We start from the raw sequence: 27,691 nt of genomic DNA, 5'->3' as shown, positions 1-27,691 counted from the left end.
TTATTTACAGGCCGAGTTTATTTCTATAAATTCGAAGAAACAATTATTGAATATACATTAGCTGTCGTAACCAGCCATAGTTATTGATGGAATAGTTTATTTGCGAAGAAGGGGTTTGCCGATTAAAGGATGACTTAAATAGATGAATTCAATCAAGTGCTAGCTCAGCCTATTGTCAGTCTTTCAGTGGTAGCCTCGAGCTCGACTGCCTCGATAACTGTAAAGAAAATGAAATAAATTATTTTAATTTTATAATATTTTATGGATGTAATAATCACCTTTATTGTCAATAACATCCATATACATGATATATTTTATGAATAAAACGAGATTTCCAAACTTGTTTCGCATGAATTGTTTTTACAGTAGTTTCCAAGTTTAACTTAAGGCAATTCAAATTTCCCATCTGCTTTCTGAGATACGTAGTTATATTAAATGTAGAAGATTGTGGCTCGGGCAATTTTGTCGTTTTGCTTTGGTCCGAATATCTAGAACTTAACAATGCAAGTTGTTAGATAAAACGTACCTGTATCCCCACACAGAATCTGTGTGCACACCCAGGTTCCAACGCTCGTACAGTAACTGTCAAAGGATATAATAATTGTCATTAAACTGATGTAATTTAAGTGGTTGGCTTGCATGTGTTATTAAGATGGTTCAACTGGCCACTATAGAATCATTATACACACAGACTGTTGACTGCTTGGACTGGCACTTCAGAAACGTTAATTTGACATAAGGTTGAAACGGATCATTAAGCACGAAGCCGAATTTGGTGGATACGTTATGGTAACAAAATAAGAATGACAAGGTAGCATTCATTATTTTGTGTTGACTGCGATTTGACATTATCAATCAAGCTAAGAATGTTATAATTATAGTAATCGCTCTAGAACTTTTTGCAAAATTATTATTTCTTCATTTCTTTTTTTAATTCCCTTGACATTGCATATCAAGAAAAGGGTCCTATTATCATCCAGAATGCATTTCTCATAAGATCATATCGAAACATTGAAATGACCATCTGTCAGCGCCCTCGTGATCAAACCTGAGAAATGTAGCGTTTTAACGTTTATAAGTACTTGGTTGTTAAACGGACTGTAAAACATGTCGAAAAAGCGGCATGCAATTTTAGCAGATTGTGGTAAAATGTTAATTTAGCGAATCTCTCGTCATTGTTGATTTCTTTGTTTGGCGGCCATTTTGAATTTATAATAAAGTCATTAGCGACATCTTGAATTAGAGAATGAGTTCTCTCGCTAAATTCGCGAAAAAGACATGCTCGCGAAAAAGACATGTTTTACAGTATTTATTAAAAAGCTATATTAGTGATGATGTGAACAATATGACTCAAAACCTGGTTAATAAGAAATCATCCAGTATTGTAGTTGCAAAAAACAATGTCGGCCGGCACAACTGCCACATTACTGTAAATTACTCAATTGTTTGAATTTAACAATATATATGTAATGCAGCTAAGAATAGAAAATTGAGAGACGTGACACCAAATGCTGGATACATATAGCAGCGAGATTTAGGTTCTGGTTACGGATTGTGAAACTTATAATACGACCGGTGCCGACAGTCACGGCTATTCAATAGCCCTGAGTACAGTCCAGTAGGTTGGCCTTCTTCCACTGATCATTCGGCCCCCACATTCCTGAGAAGTCGAATAGACTGGGAATTCGACACTATTGTGAAGGAATGTTCAAGCGATTTAAGAGGCATTCAGCTTTCCTGTTAAAAATACGATACGTCCAACTATTCTAAATACCTTAACTGGTAGCAAAATTACATAAGATTCCTACTAGGGTCGATCAAATCGACATTTTCCAACGTCAACCGAAAATACACGCCGCTATCTTGTTCTTGACGTATTTATCAACAAAACGTTGTTTCGTTGCGTAAAACTAGATTTCGTCAATGTTCCAGTACTGTAGGTTCATTTCTCGGCCACAAATGGTATTTGTGATCGCTAGGTTGGACGATAGATGTTTTAGCTGGTTACAATAATGAAAACGGCAGAACGGTTCTCCGCCATATATTTGTAGGCGGGTGTCGAATCCTCGGTCTATGCGACTTCTCAGTAATACTAAACGTATCTAGTTCATCTTTAGTATTACGTAACGAAATGTCGACGACATTCACTAATAACCTACCAGGTATTGCAGTCTTCTTTTCTGCCATCGCCTTCCTGGTAAATAACGCCCTCATGGAAACATGGGAACACAGGATCCATACAAATGGTGCCACATATTCCAGAAGCACAGCATTTTTTCTTCCCCAGGCAGTCGGTATCATCTTGGCATTCATAGTAGCAGTAGCCCTTGGGACGGACAGCGTCGATAGATGGTACCATTGGGCATTGTCCGGGTTTATCAGGTTGTTCTGGAAGGAAGCATTGTGGCGATCAGAGCTCTCAGGAAATAATTTTACACCTCATAGAAACACTCAGGTGCGAATGCAGCAATCACAACTTTGTCTGTGAAATGACAAGTTCTTACGTAATAGTTAACATATTAATTGTATATAAATACGTACCATCACAACAGTATCGAACTTTGTAATCATGACATTGATCACCAGCTGGCTGATCTTTGTCAAGACAAACAAATCCAGGATCGACATCGTGATGTAGGAATACCTGCCCGGTGCTTGATGAAGGTTGTTCAGTGGCGGCGACAACAACTTGGATGAATAACGGATTTTTACACATTTCATTTGGATATTCATCTTGGATTACGGCGGTGATTTCACGATCTGCATCTAAACCTTCACATGGTTTATCGGTGTTGAACCATTTTGTCCACTTGTCACAATCTGGCTGTTCTGTATAGTGATATTACATAAATGAAAAACATGGTTAATGAGACGAGACAGTTTTTCGCTTATAATAAGTATTCAATTCAAAGTAATACTCAAATTCAAATATTCAACGAAAATAACGTAAAAACATAATATATTATTTGTTGTGAATATTGATTTACCAGGACAACAGAATCTGACTTTATAATCTTCACATTTCTCATCGTCCTGTTCTTCATTCAAACAAGCAAATCCATTAATGATATCATTGCTGAGTAACACATCGCCTGTTAATTCAGCTGGTATGCCATCAATAGTCTGGGCTTGAATTGCGCTGGGTCGTTCGCACGTCTTTTCACATAGAGTTGCTAGCGTTTCTAAATCGCCAATCCCTTCTTCTGGACTGTCTTCGTCGAACCATTGTGACCATTCACCATCACATGGGGGATTAGCTGTTTGAACAAAAATTACACATATAATACTGCATATTACACAACGTTATCGGACATGCCACAACAAGGAATCAATGTTTTTAACCACGGAACAACATCTCAACAATTAATGGAAATCCCGCGGAACACGGTGACACAACTATTAATTAATTTGTGACTCAGAAAACATAACATGTGAATGTATACCGGTTTTCCTGCAATATACAATATAATAAATGTGTTACCTGGACAGCAGTATCTCACTCGATAGTCAAGGCAAGTGTTATCTGGCTGATCTACCATACGACACACAAAACCAATGTCCGGCGAATAATACAAGAATATTTCACCAGTATCTTCTGCAGGAATACCGTCAAGGGTCTGCACTTGTATCGCCGATGGATCGGTACACATGTTATCACCATACAACTCGATGGCAAGTGATGTCGTTTCCCAATCTCCGGTAGTTCCTGGGTCATCTCTATCGAACCAGACAGTCCATGCACCATCCACACATTCTGCAAGTATATTGCAGGCATATATTATTCATGAAATTTTAATGATTCGCGAATATTCATGAACTAAATGAGTAGTGTGCACTCACCTGTATTTGGACAGCACACTGATGTCAAGTCAGTTGGATGGGTGTAACAATGGTAGCCAAATGGACACTGCTTATCAAGAGAATCACAACCAACAGGACTACCATCAGCACCAATTAAAGGAATTCCCATAGGGCAAGGTGGTTGAACTATAAGGTTACAGACACCCACGCAGTAATTATTAGTGAGCCATAGAATATGTATTTACACACCACGGTGCATTTAAATTAAATTTTATATAAACTGTAGTGCCCCTTAACCGTTTACCTACGCTTCTCTAGGCAAATTAAAATTATGGAAACATTTTTACATAGTGACATCCAATAATGTTTTAGTCTCAGTAGCACTTCTTGAAAATTTAACTTACCACAATCAGGGTCCGGTTTGCAGTACCACTTGCCGTTTCTACATTCGCTAAATAGATTTAAACAGACGCAGTTTATATTAACTGTTTCAAGAATATATGCAATACATACAACAAGGTACAAATTGTTATCTGCTATCGTTGATGTAATTTTGATCAGGCGAATTTCTAATCTATGAACACTGATGGTCAATCTAATGATAATACGGGCACAATACTGAGAGCATCTTCGAAATTACTACACAAATGCCCCCGGGTAAGGTCGCGTCAATGTTCATGTGGATATATGTGTGTATCAGTAACACCTTAACGGAGCGAAACGACCACTTGGCGTAGTCATAAATGCAATCTGATTAAAATCCGATGTAGTGTACGGGCTTTAATTATTTTGGCTATAAACTTATTTTAATTCTAATTTTTATTACTTTTGTTATTAATGCCTTTTTATTTTATTGTTGTAATTTTGTGATTTTTTAAAATTCCGCCCTACATACATCTGACCCGATGCATATGTAACGAGATTTCAACAAGGACCCACCATCGACGATTTTAGTCAACGAATCACAGATCTCCTTCTATAGCGCACATGATGACGTCACCGGGCAGAGTCAGGTGGCAAACACACTCAAATAAAATGGCGGATTATACCGACGTTAGCGACCGAGAAAAACACGGCTGATTTGGACTGGACACATCGCAATTGATCAGGAAATTTTTTTTGCTCTAGTTTTCTGCGTCGATGCCGTGGGCCTGTGACCGTTATACAATTTAAAATCAGGTTGCATTGTTTATATAGTTATTTACAGTGTTCTAATCAATACGATTTAGTTATTTTTTGCTTCCATTCTAGATAATTATGTTCTGCGTTTGATGTAAAATTGAAGCGATGACTGAATAAACGAACCTTGGCTGGCGGAGATGTATCAGGAAGTGTACACACATTTGTTGTAAGTGAAAAAAAATATTCAATGTAATGACAAAAATTGTAAAGTGCTGTGGAATTTCTTTTGTAAATAAAAATATACTAACAATTTTCTATTAATGGTTTATTCAAGTGGGCAAAATATAATGTACAGAAAGATTGCCCGTAGAGTATCGCTACACTGAAATGTAAGCAACCGACAGCCTGTATAAAAGGGGGCTGTGATTGGCTGTTACTTATACAAGATTTGAACGGGACTTACATAGGCGTTGGATCAGATGTATGTGGGGCGGGATTAAAAATAAAATCACAAAATCAAAGTAAAATAATAAAATAAAAAGGCATTAACAAAAGTAATAAAAATTAGAATTAAAATAAGTTTATAGCCAAAATAATTAAAGCCCGTACACTACACCAGATTTTAACCAGATTGTCATAAATGGTGGTTACAGTGAGTGTGAAGTAATAATATTATTGTTGTTTTTTCCCGATAAGCAGTGTCCGATGTTTACAGAAGTGCAAAAATTTTGAAATTTGTTTCGTGTGATGTTATACAAAGTACCCCCACCCCCTTCGTCGGATCACTGGTGTCATTCACTAGGAGAGAACCAATTACTGCACGGACGAGTTTGCCAGAACGTTATTTTCACCCAAGCTGATTCACCATGTTGGGTTTTCCACTGATTCTGCATGAGATTACAGTGCCAGTTGTAGGTAATGTTGGCGCTAATAACTATGGAGTTCGAACACGTGTTTTATACATGAAACACTGTTGCACTTTTTGTAAAACATTGTACAGTGATTATCGAGGAAGCAATTACAATATTGTTACTTTACACTCACTGCGGGGAATACATGTGTGGAGTAGACGTTTTTGCTGCTTACCATATTTCACAGTTTTCTACATAAGTTTCAAATGGTCTGTAGTAAGTACAGTTCTTTTCACAGTAACCTAAGAACGGATTTAAAGAGTTTTATAATGGCGTTTGTCGAATACTGTCATGCAGCATTCAATCAAATCACCACATATTACAAACGTCATAGCACCGGGCATGTAAATATCATTATACTAGTACAGTGTATAATGTTAACACACAAATATGATGTGATATATATTTCTTAATTATACCCGTACCATTTCCAAATTTAAACGCTGAAATACCTTCAATATAATGTCCACCCAGGCATGAAGGAGGCGGGCAGTTTTCAATGTCCGTACAGCAAAGGTAATCCTGATCAGGATTTGCAATACACTCGTCGCACGATTCCCAGCACACTTCCGGTACAAAATCGATTGGACAAGGACATGGTCCACCTGTGAAAACAATCATTGTCACACATTGCAACACACGAAAACAATTACAGTCGAGCAATTCGAATTTACGATTGTATTACTTTTGAAATTGAAATGTCTAAGTGTGTATGCACGACATTTTAAAAGTAACATGTACTCACCACATGCCAGGTCAGGTCGACAAATCCAATCCCCATCTCTACAAACGCTGATAGAAAGTATACAAATGTTTTGTTCAAGAATATTTAAATCTAGTCTACGATTGTAAGTTTCGTATTAGTTAAATCTAATAAGCCTAATAGAAATTAAAGGGCGTTAGTCGTCACGCCACGCATGCGCGAGATATATGGGTCTCATATAAACAAAGATGGCGACGTTGCAGATCAACAAGTACAAACTGAGACGTTACCAAGATTTAATTAGGTATTTTTAGGTGATTGGAAGGTATCAAAGGAGGTAAGTCGCGCTCAGGTTAAACCTCGTACTCATGATTTCCATTAGAAGAGCGCATTGGATTGTGGGAAAATAAATGTTTATCAACACAAATGTCGCACATGAGCTTTAAGCGAAGATAATCAGAAAAACAAATCTCTTACCATATTTTACAATCTTCGTTTACTACATCTCCTGGCGAGTAATACTCACAGTCCAACTCACAAAATCCTTCTGTGAAAATTGAATAAAATTGTGAGTGTCTATAATTATCAACTCTTTGAAGCGCAGGGGTCAACATGTGTCACCATTCGCAAATTCTTTTTATTTTCAAATATTTTTAAGTCCATTTGACCCAAAATTAGAAATGAATAAAAAAATATACTTTTATAGTCGCAATTGTATTATAGTCAATTCAGTTCCGGGATATAAACTTAAGCCATCCAGATCCAGGCATATAAGACGTGACTAAAGCCAATAAAAGGACAGGTTTCGACTAAGCACAGAAAAGCAAAGGTCAGCTGATATTCTCAAAACTGTTGTATCTATACTATAATTTCAATTACCTGGCGTGTATACTCCTCCAAGACATGCTGGTGCCGGGCAGCTACCGTCATCGCAACAAATATAGTTTGGCGTCGTTGATGCATGTTCATCACAAACGTCACAATTCAACCAACAGACTTGACCCAGAAATCCTTCAGGACAGGGGCATGGTCCATCTTTTTTGGAAAAAGATATAATAATGATATTTACGTGATACTAATCACATGCACTGATGTGTGCTAATATTCTTGTAATATCTATGCCATTACGAGTACACAAATGACAGGTTGCTCACCGCAATGTCGTCTACACGCTTCTTCCGTCTCAAAATTATTGTTGTTTCCTTCACATCCTCCGTATATGAACTCTATACACTCATTTATTTCACAGTCAAAGTACCATCTGGAAATGGAACCTTCACACGCACCAGGATCAACAGGTAAACAGCAGTCACCTATAATTTTAAAATATTATCATATATCTGTAATTAATTATTACTGAAATGAATTCTATCATTTTGTTAGGAATCCGTATATGAAAACTGGGATACTGTAAATTCCATTTGCACAATGCTTACCTCCGCATTCTTTTTCGCAATCTGCTCTAGTATGAAAATTGTTATCATTCCCCTGACATCCACCGTAAATAAATTCTTTGCACTTGTTATCCCGGCAATCGTGATACCATCGTGGCAAATATGCTTCACACAGTCCAGATTCAGGTTCAAGACAGCATGGGTATTTATCTGTATAATTAGATACCGAGCTATTACTATTTCTGCAATACCTCTGTTAATGACATTGTGTACATATTGCGAAAGATCGAATCGTACAATTTGTACAAAAATACGTTAGTTCAGTATATATGGCCACAAAACATTTCGTACGAGCATGACCATACCTGGACAACATACACCATATTCAAAATTAAGCACACAGGAATATCCAGTCGGACATTCTGTAAATGCGCAATTGTACGGGTATCCAGTTTCAGCTAACAAGGGCTTCTCACAAGGAACCCAGTCTGTTGGTAAAAAAACAGTGTGTATATTATACAATAGTTGTCAAATATTACTACGATCTGATCTAAAACAGTATAACGATTTCCTGTCAAATTGATGTCCCAAAATCCTGGGTTTTGCTATTGTCCAAAAGTACAACAAACTGGCACAAAGAAAATATAAACTATATAGCTGTTGACATAGAAAGTAAAGCAAGTACATAACACGGAATACATGGTGGGGTAAATTATAATTAATTCAAAGTAAACATATGTTAATACTACTGTTGGACTAGTGTTTGTATCATAAATGTAGCACCTGTTCATAACGATATTCACAGAAATTGCTGGTGAGTTTCAACATCAGACGATCAAGTGAAATCAACGTTCATGTTATAATGTTTAACTTAAATCCTACCACTGTTACAGCATATCCTATCAATGCATGTGAAGCCATATACATGCAGGCAATCTGCATCTGTCAAACACGTGACTACATTACCCACATCGTCCGTTTGTGGAGTAACACAAGCTATAACAAAAAATCAAACGAGAGAATAGTAACGTTATACATTTCCCGGTGAGGATGCGCCAGAACTGTAAATTACCGTCTGGGCATGCAATGGACACGAAAATAACATTATTGTGACGTAGGGCATAACCGAATGTTTCTTACTGCAAGATGGGTCTGTGGTACAGGGGTTCCATTCGGCGTTTGTGCATTGACTGCAAAAAATAAACAATGTACATTAGACAACACAAATTACCTACGTAAATATAAATGAATTGCCAATCGATTTATATACAAGGTAATTGAAAAGTATATACCATTCTGTGCATGGTGGCACTGTTATAGTATCTCCTGGCATAACGTATTCACAATCATATCTACAGTAACCTATAAAAACAATAGAAAACCACAATAATGAGCGCACATGTAGTACATATTATAATATATTATACATGGATGTACACTTCCGGTCATTTGTTGAATCAAACACTAGTGCTCCAGATTGAACACATTTGCACTTGTATGTCGCAGATACTGCACGATCGAAAAAACAAAAAATAACGTGAACATAACCCACCAACAGTATTAATGAATCCAACGCAGCCTCCTGGACACGCTTTCTCATCAATGCAACAAATGTCGTATGGCGGATGGTTCATACAATTGTCACAGTTGGATAGGCATACTGGAAAGCTATCTATTGGAATGCGGGGACAGGGGCATCCAATCGGATCTCCTATAAACAGGACAAACGGGAATCACGTGAAATTAAATGTACGGTGTGTCAGAGTGTACTTTATAGCAGTCGGTTAAAACTAATTAATGTACGGTACTCACTGATAGGACAGCACACCGACAGACCACTCGAATCTAGCGTAGTGCATTCATATCCTCTGGGACAATGCTTTATTCTCGTTGCATAGTATTCTGATGTCAGAAGAGCTCCTGAACAGAACACTGTTCCAACACCATCTTCTACATATGGATCACCTCCGTTCGGACATATTTCATCTAGAAAGAAAAAAAACATAAATATACGTTTTATATACTATACTTTACTGATAATTGTAGGTACAATAACTTGTTTTTAGTGATGTTGTTACTTACCACATGGTAATTTCTCTATGCATGCCATGGCGCCGTATATACATTTACTGAGAATACGAACAAAACATTTACTAGTTTCAGAACAGGTTTTAAGATGGGGATTGCTAATTATTACTTCACGTTCACTAAATATGAGATTGAATAGAGAACACTAAAGAAGATGCTACGAAAATACACTGTTTTAGCCGACATTATTATTAAATCTGTAATACCCACCATAACACACAGTCCGGCATCAGAATCACTCCGCCATTCGGAATCAGAACTCCATTAACAACGCAATCTCCAGCTACAGATATAAATAAATACACATACTATCAACGCTTGATGTCACCAATTATCCCTATGATGGCATGCGATAAGAGTTACGGTTTCGCATAAATGTTTTGCGTGGTCATTTTTATCCAATCCATTGGCACCGTGTCTGTGAACAATAGTTGAAAAGAGAATTGCAATAACAAGCACCACTGAAGAAGATTTGTAGTGAAAGGGAAGACTTACAAATTGCTGGACAGCATATACTGTATCCGAGGTCTAAAAGATGGCAAAAATAATCAGCCGGGCAATCCCCTTGTGTAAGACCCAATGGTGCATCCAGTGGAAGTGTACAGAAATTAACATCTGTTCCCGTACTTGTATAGTAATCATCGCCATTAGGGCAGATAGGTTCTGATGGATCTATAACAAAAGTGCGCTGGTATTAAAAAGACAGGCAACAACAACTGAGTAATCTGTAATAGGTCATACAACTGTATCTTCAAGCAGTATATATACTTGCAATCATTTCATAATATTGTTTGTTGTTGGTTAATTTGCTTCATCGACCAGAACTTATATATATTGCCATATTTATTACGTTAACATGTGCTGTTGAACTTGAAGTACTAAATATTGCCGGAACTTACCAAAGATAAGACCAGGGGGATACAAACATACAAATCCACCATCTCGGCATTGACTGGGGATACAATCAAAAACGTTAGTGTAGTGATATTGCACGATTGTCAATACTACTTGTTCATGTCATTAACACGTATAGGCAGTGTACTAGCGCATAGGCAGTAATGGGCAGCATGTCGTTAACTGAACAATAATAACAAATATGTGAAACCTACCAGAGGGCGCAGCCCCATATCACGGTTCCACCAACTGGGTACGCAACGCCGTTATAATAACACACATCAACTGGTAAATAGAGCAAATTTATGTATATAAAATTACGGTCTTGAACACCCAGAAAAGATGTTTTTTTTTTTCTCTAAATGAGTTACGTTGGCGGAGATAACGCAATAACATTTGAAAATACTTGCGATGATGTGTATATGTTAATTAACCCATAATATAAATGAGGAATAAATTAGAGACTTTTTTTATTTATTTGTTAAAAGTAGCAGTTCATAACAATTAAATTTGTCGCTACTGAGCAGAGTAGACATTGAAACGTTACAATCGTTGTATAGAGTTTCAAAAATGTAATTGTGACAAAATGTAATATACGCGCTTTGCATACGTAGCATGGGACAGGACAGGAACTGTGACGCCTTAAAGTCTGATTTCGCAATGGAAAATGAAAATAAAATATGTAAATACTTACGTTTCAGCGGGCAGCACACACCGTGCAAACTCGTTATCATGTTACAGTAGAAACCACGTGGGCAGGTCTGAGTTAATATACTATCGACACCAATTGCAACGGAGCACAATGCATTCATGTTTTGGTCGTCTTTATAAGGTTGTACTCCACTGGGACACATTTTATCTACAGATAATAAATTCAAAAATGAAGTCTAAAATTTAAAACCGACTAGTTCAAAATAAAACTGTTTATCTACAACTTTATTTATTACAATTCATCTGACACCGCAATGCGATAAGAAAATATCTATCGCATGATCACGGTGCATTCATTCAATTTTATGACGTTTATACCATTATCGAACATTAAACGTTACACGTCATCAATTTATGCGTATTTGAAAAGGACAAAAGAGCGAAAAAGAAAGAGCGTTACGAGAATTGGCAGCCACTGACACGGTTAGACGCCATTCCTAATTAGCATAGATCATAATGTGATATGTGTCTTTATGAAAATGGGACTCATGGGGTGTATTATCCACTCGACCTCGATTTGTGGATCCTACTAGTCCATGACGTCACTAGCGATAATAAACAAGTGATATTATGTGATAACAAATCTTTTCACATTTCATATGCAGAGGTTAATGGATATACACTTACCACATAACGGTGTGTCCTCACATGTAATCCTACCGCTTACACATTGACTGAAAAAAAAAACAATGTCAACATTATAATAACATCTGGATTACGACAAACATGTGCAACAAGATAACTTGATAACGACAATACGAAGTAAAGTGACATAGCAGAAATGCCCGGATGTCAAGACGCCCGCAGGAGAACAAACCTTAAACTATGTATGCATAAAATGACATCTTCCTGTGTGATGTATGCAGCATTGGAAGCAATTAAATGACATCAACAATCGAACAAAAACAAGTTTGAATCTAAGAGGAGCAAATATATGTTACCAACCAACAATTTAGACCGCTAAATAAATGTACGAGCACGAGGAATTGAGAGCTGTCAGTTTATATTTGACTTTCAGTTTCTGTGCGACTCATCCCCACTATTCATATTAAAGCCAGTGAACGTTCAGGGGAACGCTTTCCCTATGGGGGTCAATCTAAACTAAATAAAAACTGGTGTGAATATATTTTGAATAGGTACGCATAATATCAATATAAACATAATAATGAAAGCCGTTTAAGGTCTTGAATCCCTAAAATGTAATTAATTTATATGGAATGCTAATAAAGATATGCTTCCAAAAGTTAATTTTCATTTTAAATAGTTTCTTACATATTTTAACTCACCATGCATAACACTCGTCGTCAATATAGTAATCACCATTTGGTATAAAAGCATTATTCACATAGCAGCCCAAAGTAGTATCTGTCGGTACAACAAATAGAATATATTAATATTCATAATTGAAAGAGTAAATTTATACTGTTCATACAATTGTGAAAACTGAATTATATTAAAAATATTTTACCATCAGGACAGCACAGAAAATATTTATAGTTGGTATCTCCGAGACAGGAATACCCGGATGGACAGTCTTCTATAATAATGGATCCTGTTTGAGGAGTGGTACCACAAAACAATGGATAACTATGCGAGGTCAGATGAACACCACCGGGACATGGATGCACATCTATGAAAGGAAAACTTTATAATATAATTTCATTTCTTTATCGCAAGCCAATTTGACATAACACATGAAATACGTTTGTTTAGACAACAATAACAATGTTGTAAAATCGACTGATACTATATCCATGAAGAAGTACCGACTTCAAGATCATTGGAGCCGGATTGATCGTGAGGAAGATCATAAAACTTCATAAAATTCCTCTAAAAAATTCTGTATGATTTGTTGGCACATGCTGTTAATAAATTATTAATTTTCTTAACTGAAAATGCATTAGTTTAAGACAGTGATGTGTAGAAGTTTATTCTAAATTACATTTCATCATGTGAGGTAGGTTATGTAAGAATTTATAATATTATGTCTTGGTTACTGTACATGAACAATCAAACTCCGTGTATCGAGTGCTGGTACCATGATAATTAAATTACTTTGCAATTTTACGTTCACAAATCTCTGAAATATGAAACATCTATTATTAACATAGTAATGATTGATAAACGATGAACTAAAAAAGTATTAAATTTAAAGGATTTTGTGGTGGAAACATTTTAAAGCAACTCACCGCATATCTGTACAATGCACCTAAACGCCGTGCCTCGACACTGACTGAGTAAAGAAAGTAAATTATATATTCAAAATAATAACACATACACAAATCGAACAGAATTCACTGTCGTGTTTACTTTATATTACAATAAACGTGTATATTGAATGAACCGTGACATTATATATTGCATTGTACTCGTACATACCATAGGACACAGTCTATTATACGATAAGCACCATCTGGCCAGACTGAACCATCACTCATAAGACACCCATACGGCTCTACATAAAATGGGGTTAGCAATATACAAACGTTACTTCTATTGTTAACCAAGGCGAAACCGTGGTAGAAAATAAGTTATGTCATTGACATTGTATGTCCACTGTTGCTGGGTGAACTTTGCTATTATATCGAATGAAGCATATATTGAAATTTCATTGTATGAGTACTACAATATACATTCATATCAAATTCTCACTTGTTACAGCAACCTTGCAACAATCATCACAACATTTTTCGGAGGTACCGCAGTTCCTGTCACTTATGCACGGGACACATATTTGGTCATCATTACCAATTCTTGGACATTCGCCAAGGTGATCTGAAAATAATGTACGGTACGACAATATCATCAGAATTAGGAATATTTGATAAACGCGTTTAAAACTCATTAGCCCAACTGTGAAGAGGAAGTATACAAATATACAGAGTACGTGTATTAAAGTAAGAAATTCAAAGCTTCCGTGATTATAAAACAAAACAAATCTTTAAGAAAACCAAAGCTTCAAAATAAAAGCTATAAGGTTTATACAAACAGCTGACGTGTGAGTGTTATGGGACTTATTTTTATAAATGAAGTGGTGGATATCTAGCGTAATTACGGTATAGAAAGATAATGACTAACAATAACTTTGCTAAACTACGAACATGCTGAAAAGGCAAACAAAGCAAACAAATTAAGGAGCTATTCCAAATAAAGTTCTAAAAGATGGATATACATCGTTATTTGTTGTGCCACATTCCCACTCATGTTTTGATATCAAGATCACAGGGTGTATCGTTTAGATTTTCAAATACATGTCAATAGTTTGTAAAAAGCTTAATGAAATATTTGATTTGTTATTAAAATATGTCTATACGCAGACGACACTTTTGTCGTTCTAAGTAATCAAGCTTAGCCGAGATAAAAACAGTTTGACAACATGATGCGGGCAATTCTCAGCCTGAAGACTCGAATCATGATTGCATCTTTATATTTAAGTTTGTTACAACCTCCTTGGTAAAAAGTGTAACTTTGAATGTAGGACTTTTGAAATCGTAATATTTTACGATATAACAAGAGTGAAAATATACTGGAAAATTCTTCAGTACGGTTTATTATATCCAAGTCGTATTATAATGAGGTAAATCATCAATGATATTGACTCATAGTTGTATTATTAACTATTTTTGACGTATTACAAAACATACACTTTAATGATTACCAAGTCGATCTAGCTTGCGATAAACCCGAATGCATAATTTGAGCTGTGGATTAATGAACAACATTAAACCAGTAAACAAAGGTAAGTCTGCTGAAACATTTCTGTGTTCCAATGTTGCAATAACATATCCAACCATAAATCCTCAAACAAAAGTCTTATAGGGAAATCTACATGTCCAAGAACACAAAACAATTGACAACCGTTGATAAAACGGCACACAAAAACAAAACAAAACTACATAGTCAATAAATAAAATGGTACTCAATGGTACAATCAGTTATGGTATAATTACCCGAACAATCCAATACATTGCCGTCAGCATCATAGTATATAGCGTTACAACCACCGCAGTAATCAGCTTCACATCCAGCATAAGGAAGTTCGCATGACGTCACATCACATGGATCCACTAAGCAGTTAACCAATGATCCATCGGAACATCTCAATTCTAGAATAATATTTCAAATATATGAAATGACTTTCAACAACACAGTCGTCACTACAATCTATATGATGCCTGATATACTTTATAAACTATTTTACAAACATTTCACTAAAAAGGGTCAAAGCTTGGAGGTAAACAGAATCAAGGAAGATAAATGGGCTTCAAAGTATGCAACCATAGAGGTATATGCCTCCATGATGCAACCAAGAGAAAATACGAGTTTGTATAGCCCGAGCTATAATATATCATCCCACGAATGCAGATTAGGATATAATTCATATCACTATTAAACAAAGCTCTCCAAATATATTGATATTGATTTGGATAATATCTTACCCAGGCTATCACTTCACACTATCGATATTTGTAACACACCGTGTAGTTTTAAATAATCAGGAATATCGTGTTAATACGTTGAAACAATGAACACAAATACTCACCAGCAGTGGCGCTTATTATTTCAACTTGCTGGTGTGTCGAGAAAAAGAAAAGTACGGCGTTAAGTTTACACTGAGGGAGGCAATAGATGTGATATACAACGTGAATTTGAAAAGGCATGTGTAATCAGGACGTAAAATGTATAGAGAAAGTAAAATTGTTATTATACTACATACACTTGTGATTTTGCACTATCTAATGTTTTTTCACTTAGGTATTGAAATGTTCCCAATATACAGTGTCTTGGTAACGTGCATTCAATTTAAGCTTCTATCGCAACTAAATTTTCGTTTAAGTGGCCGAAGACAATCAGGGGCAATATATATACAGCAACGGAAATGAGTATTTATTTATTTATACTTACCCTTAAACCGCGTGCATTTGCACAGGCAATTACGCATGTGTAAACTACCAATAATAAACTTAACTTCATGTTGCAGACAACTGAATGAAAACATGGTGAAAAATTTAGTGTGATAAAAAACGTAAATTAATAAAGGCGATAAAATAAAGCGCACCGATTCGCGGAATACTATGAGCAACAGCCAATGAGATTATACTAGTGCATCGCCTCGTTTCTTTTCATTAATGGATTTAAGGGCGTGTTTATATTTGGAGTAATTTTTGATGACATGATTACTATTTTGTTGAGTTCATTTAATTCGTGGTTTTACATGCTCCAGGACGGGTTGTCGCCTATATCACCGACACATTGAGATATAGTAAATGTTTGCATTGTCAAGACAAACAACTCAACACAGTCAACAACCAGCTCTAACGGAATTTGCCAACTTAAGAGCACACTAATAGTATACGGATACTTGGTAAATGTTATCAAACCCATAACATTTAAATATGTTGAAGGGTGGTTGTAGTCGCGCCGCGTCCTGTTCGATATGCGACTCATAGCGACATACACAACGCGTGTAAAATCCATTGGTTGCAATACATTTAATTCGAAGACGCGGCGCAGCGCGACGACCACCGAATTTTAAACGTGACTTGCCAACAAATGTTAGATAACCAATCATACACTAACAAAGCTATAGGGAGTGCATTCAATAATAAGTGAAATTCAATACATTAATAAAGATTCGAGATTTGCATATTTACTGTTAATTATATTTGTGAATAATCAAATTGACCAGATGTTAATAGTGTATATATCATTTCAGCAACAACCTTGTATCCTGTTTTATGCATAATTACTTTCTACCAGAAGTTAATAAAAAAGGTACACAACCAAGCAAACTGATTAATATTTGTCGAAAGAACATACGTCACCGTGTAATTAATTTCCACATTAAGATCAGTGCTGCCGAATGCAATGCATATTAAAATTATTTATGTTTTGATACAACGAGCGATCAGATTTAAAGCGTAACGAATCAGATTATTATTTCTGTGGGTCTGAAGTTGTACATACGTTTGGATTTTCGTTAGTATTTCGTTACTTGTTTAAAATTTACATGAGAGAACGTACTCTCGCAGAAGGATATCAAATAGAACACCTGATTGGTTGGTTGGCTGGCTGGTTTGTTCATTGCAATTCGGATTGAGCGTAAAAGGAGTTTAATTAACATATTACACAATTTGTTTAACTTCATTGCGAGGCATAGCCGCAAGGGTATGTCCGTCACCATGTTGATTTTAACAACAACATTCACACTGTGCTGAGACAAATACAATTCGGGATTTCACGAAAATAAACGATGGACAGCGACTCAATACTAGTATTCAGTTAACGCGTTAACGCTGAAGGTTTGCTTGTTCGGTAATACTTTCAGTACTTATTTTCTAAGCTAAAAACTTCGATATTACGAGTCTACGAGGCGAAGTACCACATCGACCGAGTGTGGATTCAAACCACACTAGTCACTATAATGACAGATTGTTAACAATAGGGAAAACCTTCAAAAAGCGCGGGAATGTCACATTTTTTAAGTTAATTTAACTCACGTAAAAATTCAATTTTGACAAAACTTTTAATGATATGAAGATTCAAATAAATACGTTGTAGTCATTCTGTTTACGAATTTAGAAGCATCTATCTGGTCAAAAACATAGAAAGGCCGACAAATCCTGAAACGTATGCAATCAGAAATGTTCGGGTACAGCGTAATGCTGGTTTATTTTTACCCATGGCAGAAATCGAACAATTTGAAATTTGAACAACAGACCTTGGCAGTCGTTCTGTTTTTGCTAGCTGAGATTTGAAATGTTTTCATTAGTTGTAACGCATTTTAGTACAAAACATTAAAATACTGTACTTTTTTTCCGCAAAAGCCCTGTTTTTTCATGTAATTTATGCAAATGTGTCGATGTCACGGTCTTTTGTTCACGTTGGAAAGCAAAAAAAGAGATCGGCGATTTAGCCAGAGATTGCGTCTCAAAATCGCCCAACGTATATAATCACGAATATTACTACATAACGGTCTTATTTTGAAATAAATAACCTTAGCAATCGATTGTTTATATTCGCATAGTACTAGTATTATATGAACACAAAATTATTCGAATGTATACGTATCACAGTAACAATATTAATAGAAGTTCGGTTTTAAATGTGTAATTTCTTTCTCGCAGTACAGTAGGACTGTCATGTGACTTAGGACCGTGACACCTAACTTCATGTCAAGTCTAATGCGTGCTAAGTAAGTAACACATAAAGTACGCATCTAGTTATTAAATATGCACCAACAACATTTCATAAGACTAACCTTAAAACTGGACCGTCATCTGCCGTGTGTGTACTATGGTAAAAAATCGCAATTGTATACACTAATACTTGCTTTGTCGGTACATAAAATATTGATTAGTCATCAAAATAATAATCCAACTAGTATCGTTAATAATACGGTTTTTTCAAGAAAATTCCAACACATGTTTGTAATTTATGTAAACAATATATGTAATAAAATAACGAAGTGTACGCCATACGGTCCTTGAGAGAACATATTGCATCTGGTTAGTGATTAGTTTGCTAGTTTCTCTTTTTTTTAGATAATAAAGGATTATTAAAGTTTCAGGAAAGAAAGCAAGTATGTTTGAGGAAAAAGTTAATTTCCAACTCGATTATTTGCGTGGGTGCAATGTTGTTTATTATTCAACATAAATTACAAATACATAGTAAAATTGCACATGCTGTACTGCGAGTGTATTGGTCGCACTATCACGTTTGGTTCAATTATAAAAACATATCTTTTCAGTTATTAATCATGTTTTTAATAGAATCCCATGTGAAATAGGTAATAAAGGGTTTTGAATTACGATTGTTGAAAAATTCCGGATAATACGCATACTGGGTCTGTGATGTACGTATTTTTGCAAATTTTTGTTTTCCAGTGGCGTGTTATGTAATGTGATTGACTGATTCACGGTTGACATTTAATTCGAGCAAACAAATAATTAAACAAAAAATAGAATAGTTACTTGCGCATTTATAAAGATCGCGGCATTTAAATATTTTAGAAACGCAATAAACCTAAGACAGCATTTGAGGTTGAAATTATTTACGTTATTGTCTGTTTTCCGTATTTTTTAAAATTCCATGTGAATCCATTTGACGTAGAGGCATGATATATTAAATAACTGTTGGAACATTTCTATTAATAAAAAACGGTTTATCTACAATATTGACTACAGATAACGAAATGACAGATAAATTGATGACACGGGAATGTACGTGTCTCCCGATACACCTGTGCTACAAATAGCGCCACCTAGCGGCGATACAACACAATAAAAGAAGAATCCCTTTTCTTTCTGAAAACGAGGTTTGTATCGTCGTCGCCTGGTTGTCAACCTATTTTTTTGAGAACTAGTTTATATGATGAGCGTTAGTAATAAAATATCTAGTAAACCTGTTTTGCTTTGTAATTTTTATTACAAACAAATATTAGCTGCGTGACATCGTGCTCTTGTATTACCATTCCAGCTATACAGCCAATATTTGTATTAACCAATTGCCCAAAATATATATATATATAATGTCATCCAAAAATCTACATTCTCTGTAGATAACTGGATCGTTATTTGACGCAGGGAATCTCTTCCAAAATAACTGATTCTTGTTTTCACCAGCTGCCTGACATTCACGTACAGCCTCTTTAACGACCAGCATTTTATCTATATATTCTGTCCATTTTATGTGCATGATTAATTGGTATTATTGACACAACATCTAGTAAACACAAAGGAAAATAAATTGCTCTACGTTAAGATGTATCTATATGTACGACTGACGAGAAGCTCAAAATAAAATTTACAATAAAATGTTACATCAAAATTAAACAAACTAATATATATGAATATATATATGAATATATATCCTACATTCCATGGGTGTGGGCTGTAGCTCAATAAATGAATTGTTCACATGACAGTTTACACGCCGATTTATTGCGGGCCATTTTTTTTCTAATTATCACTGGATCGGGATTGAACGGAGGCGTGATTCTGCATAATAGTGCGATGTATAATTAACACACAATCTTAAGTGTTCAAACTTAACCAGACTGTATTGCAGATTCCACGTCAAAACAAAATCTCACAGAATTTCTCACAAATTTACACACGATTTACTGTCGACAGGATAACGTAATTAAATATCCAGCGACAATATCCATAAAAAACAATACTCTGTAACCCCAAACCGTTTATCGTTAGGATACGCTGTATATTACAGAACGGATTCGGTGTACAGTATCAATTATTAATAGTTAATTAATAGTATTCAGATTGTAATCCTGCAAACAATTTCGTTTATAATATATATCCCTGTAACACCACTTGTTAGCCTGCATTATGCTTTCATCTCAAATACAGTGGTGTACAATGTTCCCATGATGGCATGATGGCATCCTCCGAAATATTACATTTCAATATACATATACTCATAATCTCTGAAGTATATTCATATACTTACGAGATTCTGTCAGGCAAAACATGTTGCGTGAAATTCTCGTGTATTTTAATCTGTCCAATTTAACTTCCGGTTTATTTGGTGACGATAACGAAATGTCACACTTTTTTGTAAAACCAAACTGGAAAAATAAAAATAAAACTTTGCGAAAAATATTTGTTTATGTTGCGACGCATTATGATTAGCAGGATTTGTAGTATAGTTTACACATTGACACCTATTACGTTATCGTCACCTTTATCATTCATATTGTTTCCGTAACGTTTGTTATACTCTACATTTCCGGGCGTGTCGTCAACTTTCATCGTTTGACTATTGTTATCATTATCACCATTTTCATTAATGTAGTTTGCTTCATCAGTTTTATCAAGGGTATCAATATATAGTAGACTGATCAACAGGTATTGGTTCAGGGTCGGGCGGGTTTTACTATTTGGAAGAGAATTATCGCAAACTGGGTCGTTTGAAGTTTGCCGTTGACTTACTGGGCAGTTTTCCATAATGTGTCCCTTCTTTGATACCTGTGACAAACAATATCATCAGTTGACAAGTAGATACGATATTGCCACTCCTCGTGAGTGACATTAATGACACCGTCAAGTTTATTATTGTCGCACAACATATAAACTTGACGGCGAAAGGATTTGACGTGTTTCAGCTCGGGTTGTTTGAACCCGAGTGGAATTAAGCGCAAATTGCTAACAACGTGGCCATACTTTGACAGTTCAGTTTGAATAATGTGATTTAGCATATATGGGAGTACACCTGAGAGAATTATTTTAGTGGCAGGTTTAACAAGGGGTTGCACATGGGTAAAGCAGTCTTCCACTGACAGACCAGCTGTACAAACAGTTTCCACAGCGTTCACAGAGTCGAGAAAAACAATAACACTTCCGCTCTCTCGGGAAGCGGCAATAATATTCACAGGTTTGAGAATAGCAGAAATACTTTTAACATATGCTTCAATTGGTATCCCATCAATTGATTCGCATTTCAGACCATGTTTACGTGTTAGCCCTGCAAAATGGTTAACACGTGTACTCGCCGTGGAGGCCGCCATCTTGGAAAGGCCCCACGACGAGCAAACTAAAAGTGAAAAACAAAATCAACTAAAATACGGTAGATTTTTACCGAGAAAACAAAATGAATAAACGGCAGTAACTAAGAAGTATTTACAAAACGTATTGGAATAAAAGTAGTCACTTACTAAGTATTTGAAGCAAAGAAAACGTGTTTTTTGCACAGCTCTAACAACGCGTGGCAGTCATGCGTAGTTAGTTAGTTGGTTGGTTAGAATAGCTGCTTTTCACCATTGACACGCAGATCGCCGCAAACCAACCGATCTGACACATACCGCGCGTGGAACTATGGGAAAAGTGGTCGGAACTATTTCCACACTGTGCCAACAGATGGCGCTATTCGGTTGGTTTGTGGCGATCTGCTTGTCAATACAATATTGAGAAACATTAGACATTTAACCTCGCAATTTACATACATTTTAATGTTAATAAGATAAGACATGCTGATGAGTGTTGTGCGGTATTTTAATTGATAAATTCATTAAAGATTCAATCTTGCTAAAAATAAGGAGAGAATGTGTTCAAAACAAGAAAAAAATACTTGTATATAATTCCGCGGAAGAAACGCTGACTAAAATGGTGGATGATTGATATTAAGCCTTCCGAGGCTAGTTATGCGTCATAAGACACAGGTCTGTGCTGAATAGCGCCACCTGTGTTGACACAATGGCTTTTCACAAATAATTGTCATAGTCAAATGATATAGTATATTTGATTGCAAATACAAAATAAACAAACTAATAAACACACGTGAAATTGTACATGGTTTTATTACAAACCTGCACCATCATGAAATCCCTATTTAACACAGACCAAAGACGGAATTACCAGAGAGGGCGGTAAAACTAGAATTAGTTCCAATTTCATGGTATTTCACTAAATCTATGGGTTATTTCGCAGTAACACTCTCTCTTACTATTTTATTTTATTGAGCAAAACACCAGAAAATAAGCAAGAGACTGTACGCAAGTCTAATTGATTTACTGTTTAATGTAATTTTCACTGATTCATTTCATGATATGAATAAATTAGGTAATTATGAAATAGTAAATGCTACTGATACAGGGAACATTTATAAAATTATTACCGTCACGAGGAAATCATTTGACATCATCATTATAACAACTCTTCATCTGTACTGTATCTCAAATCATATGTTACTAAGTGCCCGCGTAATTATAAAATATACTAAACAAAATGTTAATCTTTGGAGTATAGAAATGGAATAACATCGCAAGCCCATATGTGTTTGATTAGGAGGTGACATAACTATAACTGACATACTCGAATTTACCTTTAATAACAGGCCATGTTTACTTTAGCTATTACAACAGGTATATCGTATGGTGCGCTTATACTGCCCAACGCCGTTGCTTTACATTCGCGTTTGTACAGTAAGGCGGAGTGTCGGAATTTATTATCATTTTAACGTCAACTATTCTACTGATACACATATAAATTTATATGGATAACTTTAGGTAATCAAGATGCGGACGCTACCAGTTTTATTGAGAATATCGATTGGGGCAGCATGTAGTTTTATTATATGCAGGGCTGCGGTGAGTATGTCATATTATCGAGCATAGATTAGATTTCAGAGTATCTTTCTTAAACGTCTTTTACCCCAAAAAATAACAGTGTGATTATATACATTGTTATCGCACATTTCATTTATGCTACATGTCATTGCAAACCGATGTTAATAGAATTGGAAATTAGATCTGTGTCATAAAAAACGACATTTAACATTTCAATTACCCTCTCTCTCTGACCCGTGTATTTGTATATTGTTTAATTACATTCATACTTATACAGTGCTCATAAAATGTTCATTTCCAGGACACATTCACCTGCCCCGATGGTACCAACTCTGTACAATGTCTAACGAACCCCTGTGAAGTCATTCAGTGCGAGCGATATCCATACGCACGATGCGAGGTTGATTATTGTGGGGGTTGTAAGGCAACATTCATCGACGATGATGGTAGCGTATTGGACTGCTCTGGTAATAACTATTATACGCTGACAGGCTTTAACAGCTACATTATAATTCATTATATATATACTATCCAGATACAAATTATGCTAGTCAGAAAATAAATAAACAAACAAACATACAACTAGTTTCAGATGATAATATATTTGATATGATATTTTTTCTCAAATATAACGCTCAGCCATATTATTATGTTTGTAGAAATATATACCCGATAATCATGACCGATTTCTTAAGTTCACCTATTAATTCATTTTCAGAACAAAATGATGATCCATGTGCGACAATAAGATGTGGATTTTATGCACAGTGCAAATGGGGTAGATGCGTCTGTCCATTCGTGTGTTATAAAGGGTATATACCAGTGTGTGGCTCTGACGGTAATACTTATCGAAACGAATGCTCAATTCGTGTAACCGCCTGCAAAAAGCAGCAGCATATACATGTACAACATATGAACAAGTGTCAACATGGTATGCGTATATATATATATTTCTTTGAATAATCAGAATATCAGAATAATTTGAATATTCGGCATATTTCATATTATACGCACGCCCAACATTACAGTACTTCCATGTGCGTGTTCTCGTTAAATCATATATAAAACAAACGTTGTTCTTTTACATATTTGAGCGACATACGCGACAGATGTCATTCCCCAGAACACGTTCATTTGTCCAGATGGTACTAAGTCTGTACAATGTCCGACAAACCCCTGCGAAGTCACTCAGTGCGAGCGATATCCATACGCACGATGTGAAATTGATTACTGTGCTGAATGTAAGGCAAAATTTATCAATGATGATGGTAGCGTACTGGATTGTGCCGGTAAATTTAAGTTTGCATATAAGCTGCCAGGCAGGCTATGGTATTTGCATCATGATTTGGTATCTATAGTAACTGAAACAAAACGAGGTGGTCAGGAACTAAATAAATAAACAAACTTTCTAGATATACAAGTAAGACAATGGGATATGATAGTTTCTTCTATAAAAATAAATAATCTAGAACGGATAAACATTTTTCTGAAGCATAGCGCTTAGCCACTGTATGCTTTTGGGAATAAATCCCCGATAATTTTTTATAGTATTTCAGGCAGTGTGGCTAGACTTAAATTTAGTGACTGATTGCTTTAGATTAACTAATTTAATTCATTTTCAGGACAAAATCCCGATCCATGTGCGTCGATGAGATGCGGATTTTATGCGCAGTGCAAATGGGGTAGATGCGTCTGTCCATTCGTGTGTTATAAAGGGTATATACCAGTGTGTGGCTCTGACAATAATACTTATCGAAACGAATGCTCAATGCGTGTAACCGCCTGCAAAAACCGACAAAATATATATGTACAGCATATGAAAAAGTGTCAGCATGGTATGCATATATATATATATATTTACAGTTTCCCTTTGATTAATGAGAAGTATCCGACATATAATACGGAAGTGCACAGCCACATTTCCATCTGCATAATATTGTTCTTGAAGTATATCCTCAAAATTTATATTTCATGCCGTATTGTTATACGGCGCACCAAAACTGTACGAGTATAAGATGTAACGTGTATGTTCTACGTATGATATAATTATTTTGTATTTCACAGATAAGAATCGATGTACAGGTTCGTCACATTCAGGTCACTGTAGAGCAATGCTACTACGATGGTATTTCGACCAATCAACAGGAACGTGTGAACCTTTTATCTGCTCGGGGTGTGGAGGAAATAGAAACAGGTTCTGGAGCAAGTGGAAATGCAAACAAAAATGCTTGGACTGATTTGCAGTATTGTAATATCTCTGCCGCGGGGTTTTTCATCTTCTTGGCTGTGAATGTTCACTTGCAGAAACTATTGATTGCCCTTATTATAGCAATGCAGTTATTCACGAGTAGTTTTACGAGTGAAATTTGACAATGCCATCGGATACCACATCGCAACAATCGACCGATCTGGAATATTCATAATGTGATATTTAACACATTAAATAGAATCACTCAACACAAAGATTATGTGAAAATCAAGTTTAAACTCAACACATGTAATAATTTACTGAATCTACAACTCATTCAATTGAATCGAAAAACACATGAATTACAAAGTAGCAGTTAACTTTTTAAACTGCCATTACACGTTTATTTCTTTATTTAACTCTACCAGTCAATGTTAGAAACTAGGTGACTATCATTTGTTTTTGACTGAGTGTCATAAGATAAATATCTAACTAATGCAAAAATACTGAATAAATACAAGTTTAGTAATTTGTTAAGCAAATTACAATTATAATTCTATGTTTAGCTTATCTTCAAAAAAGCCGACCAAGGTGAAATTGCGTTTGAAAAAATAATTGATTGATTATTTATTTATTAATCAAATAAGTTATTACTGGGAATTAGATATATTTCACAAAGCGTACTCTACATATGCGGGTTGGTAAACATTAGTGTTCACGTTAACAATTTACCAGTACTGTTGCATTTGTTTTGCCAGCTAACAATGTATGGTTATGGACACTGTTTAAGATAAATGCTATTTGGGAATGTGGCGATTGTCACATAACATCAGAAGCAGCCGACACCGACAGGTTTGGTTTTGAGCATTCAATATCTTATAATTCATCAAACTAGATGCAGGTTTGTGGGCGCATGGATCAATTACATTTCTGTTGTTGCTTTTTTATATTTAAACGGCGATTTTGGAGCTCAAACAATACAGATCATATTAAATTTGATTGTATATGTTTTAAAATGAAATTATCTACAGTTTAGTTATTCAGTTGGTGAGGGGGCTACATTCTTGAATATTTTCCGGAGCTTGTATCTATTAGAATTGAAATCTGTCACACTATGTAAGTGATGGGTTTTGACGCAAAATAAAAACCATTCAGGTTTTATTATAGCATGTTTGTTTTCAAACCATGATGTATAAATATTTGAGTAGTCTTAATCACGTGATTACTAACCTACTGAATACAAGTGAATAAAACATAGTGTGAAAGATTTAAAGGGACTAATCCGAACCCAAGAAGCTAATTAACTATAGTAGCGGACAAATGTACAAACATCCCGCCAAACGTTATATCGCTGCATCTACAGGCCTTCTGCATGTAGCATAATAAGTAGCTAACATTCGAGAGCACAATGATAAAACAGATGTACGTGCTAATGTGCATGGAGTGACACTTGTGAAATCCACCCTTAATTCTATGAGTAAAAACTTTGTTATTTGTAACGTTTATTGGTTTTAGAATTGAATTGCTTACTTCAACATGCTAATTGACAAACAAAAGATACTAAGGCCAGACTTTTTTTATTCCTTGTTTCTCGAGTTTTTATAAGTCAATTTTTTTGAGGAGGGCGAAAAAATAAAATTATTTCTTTTTTTCCATTAGATTTGTGTGATTCTCAAAAAATTGTAAGTGAGATCATTGATCGGAGAGAAGAAATGAAATACAATTTTATTCTATGTATAACCTGGTTGGCAATGTACCAAATGTGGCACAATTTTCAGCATAAATGAGGGATTTCAT

At 35.5% G+C, this 27,691-nt stretch overlaps 1 protein-coding gene across 1 annotated transcript; it reads right to left on the bottom strand.

Moving 5' to 3' along the window:
- LOC102810214 (uncharacterized) lies at window positions 1-22,476 on the bottom strand. The gene is made up of 37 exons (XM_085502752.1): window positions 22,297-22,476; window positions 16,530-16,609; window positions 16,168-16,195; window positions 15,575-15,730; window positions 14,277-14,399; window positions 14,004-14,079; window positions 13,814-13,857; window positions 13,093-13,254; window positions 12,911-12,989; window positions 12,252-12,298; window positions 11,608-11,772; window positions 11,129-11,198; window positions 10,919-10,971; window positions 10,515-10,691; window positions 10,230-10,302; window positions 10,014-10,060; window positions 9,744-9,917; window positions 9,484-9,642; window positions 9,224-9,293; window positions 9,072-9,121; window positions 8,814-8,927; window positions 8,297-8,419; window positions 7,974-8,141; window positions 7,692-7,850; window positions 7,417-7,572; window positions 7,015-7,084; window positions 6,580-6,626; window positions 6,287-6,439; window positions 6,010-6,076; window positions 4,206-4,252; window positions 3,841-3,987; window positions 3,482-3,754; window positions 2,988-3,257; window positions 2,542-2,829; window positions 2,160-2,388; window positions 527-582; window positions 1-217 (listed from the first exon to the last, which is right to left on the bottom strand). Exons 2-37 carry the CDS (start codon window positions 16,596-16,598, stop codon window positions 165-167), a joined length of 4,242 nt encoding a protein of 1,413 aa, XP_085358878.1. The 5' UTR covers window positions 16,599-16,609; window positions 22,297-22,476; the 3' UTR covers window positions 1-164.
- Window positions 22,477-27,691: the final 5,215 nt, after the last annotated feature.

Source organism: Saccoglossus kowalevskii, chromosome 8 (assembly GCF_978046115.1).
Source record: "Saccoglossus kowalevskii chromosome 8, keSacKowa6.1, whole genome shotgun sequence".
NCBI classification, from domain to species: Eukaryota; Metazoa; Hemichordata; class Enteropneusta; family Harrimaniidae; genus Saccoglossus; species Saccoglossus kowalevskii.
The sequence above is the reverse complement of the archived record's forward strand: the minus strand, read 5'-3'. Positions and strand labels throughout refer to the sequence as shown.

Bases quoted from the DNA above. Each gene is read 5' to 3' on its own strand.
- LOC102810214 (XM_085502752.1), bottom strand. From the start codon at position 16,598: ATGAAGTTAAGTTTATTATTGGTAGTTTACACATGCGTAATTGCCTGT. The intron at 14,080-14,276 runs GTGAGAATTTGA...CATTTTATGTAG, and splicing joins TTGCAAGGTTGCTGTAACAA to AGCCGTATGGGTGTCTTATG. The intron at 11,773-12,251 runs GTAAGTGTATAT...TATTATCTGTAG, and splicing joins TGAGGACACACCGTTATGTG to ATAAAATGTGTCCCAGTGGA.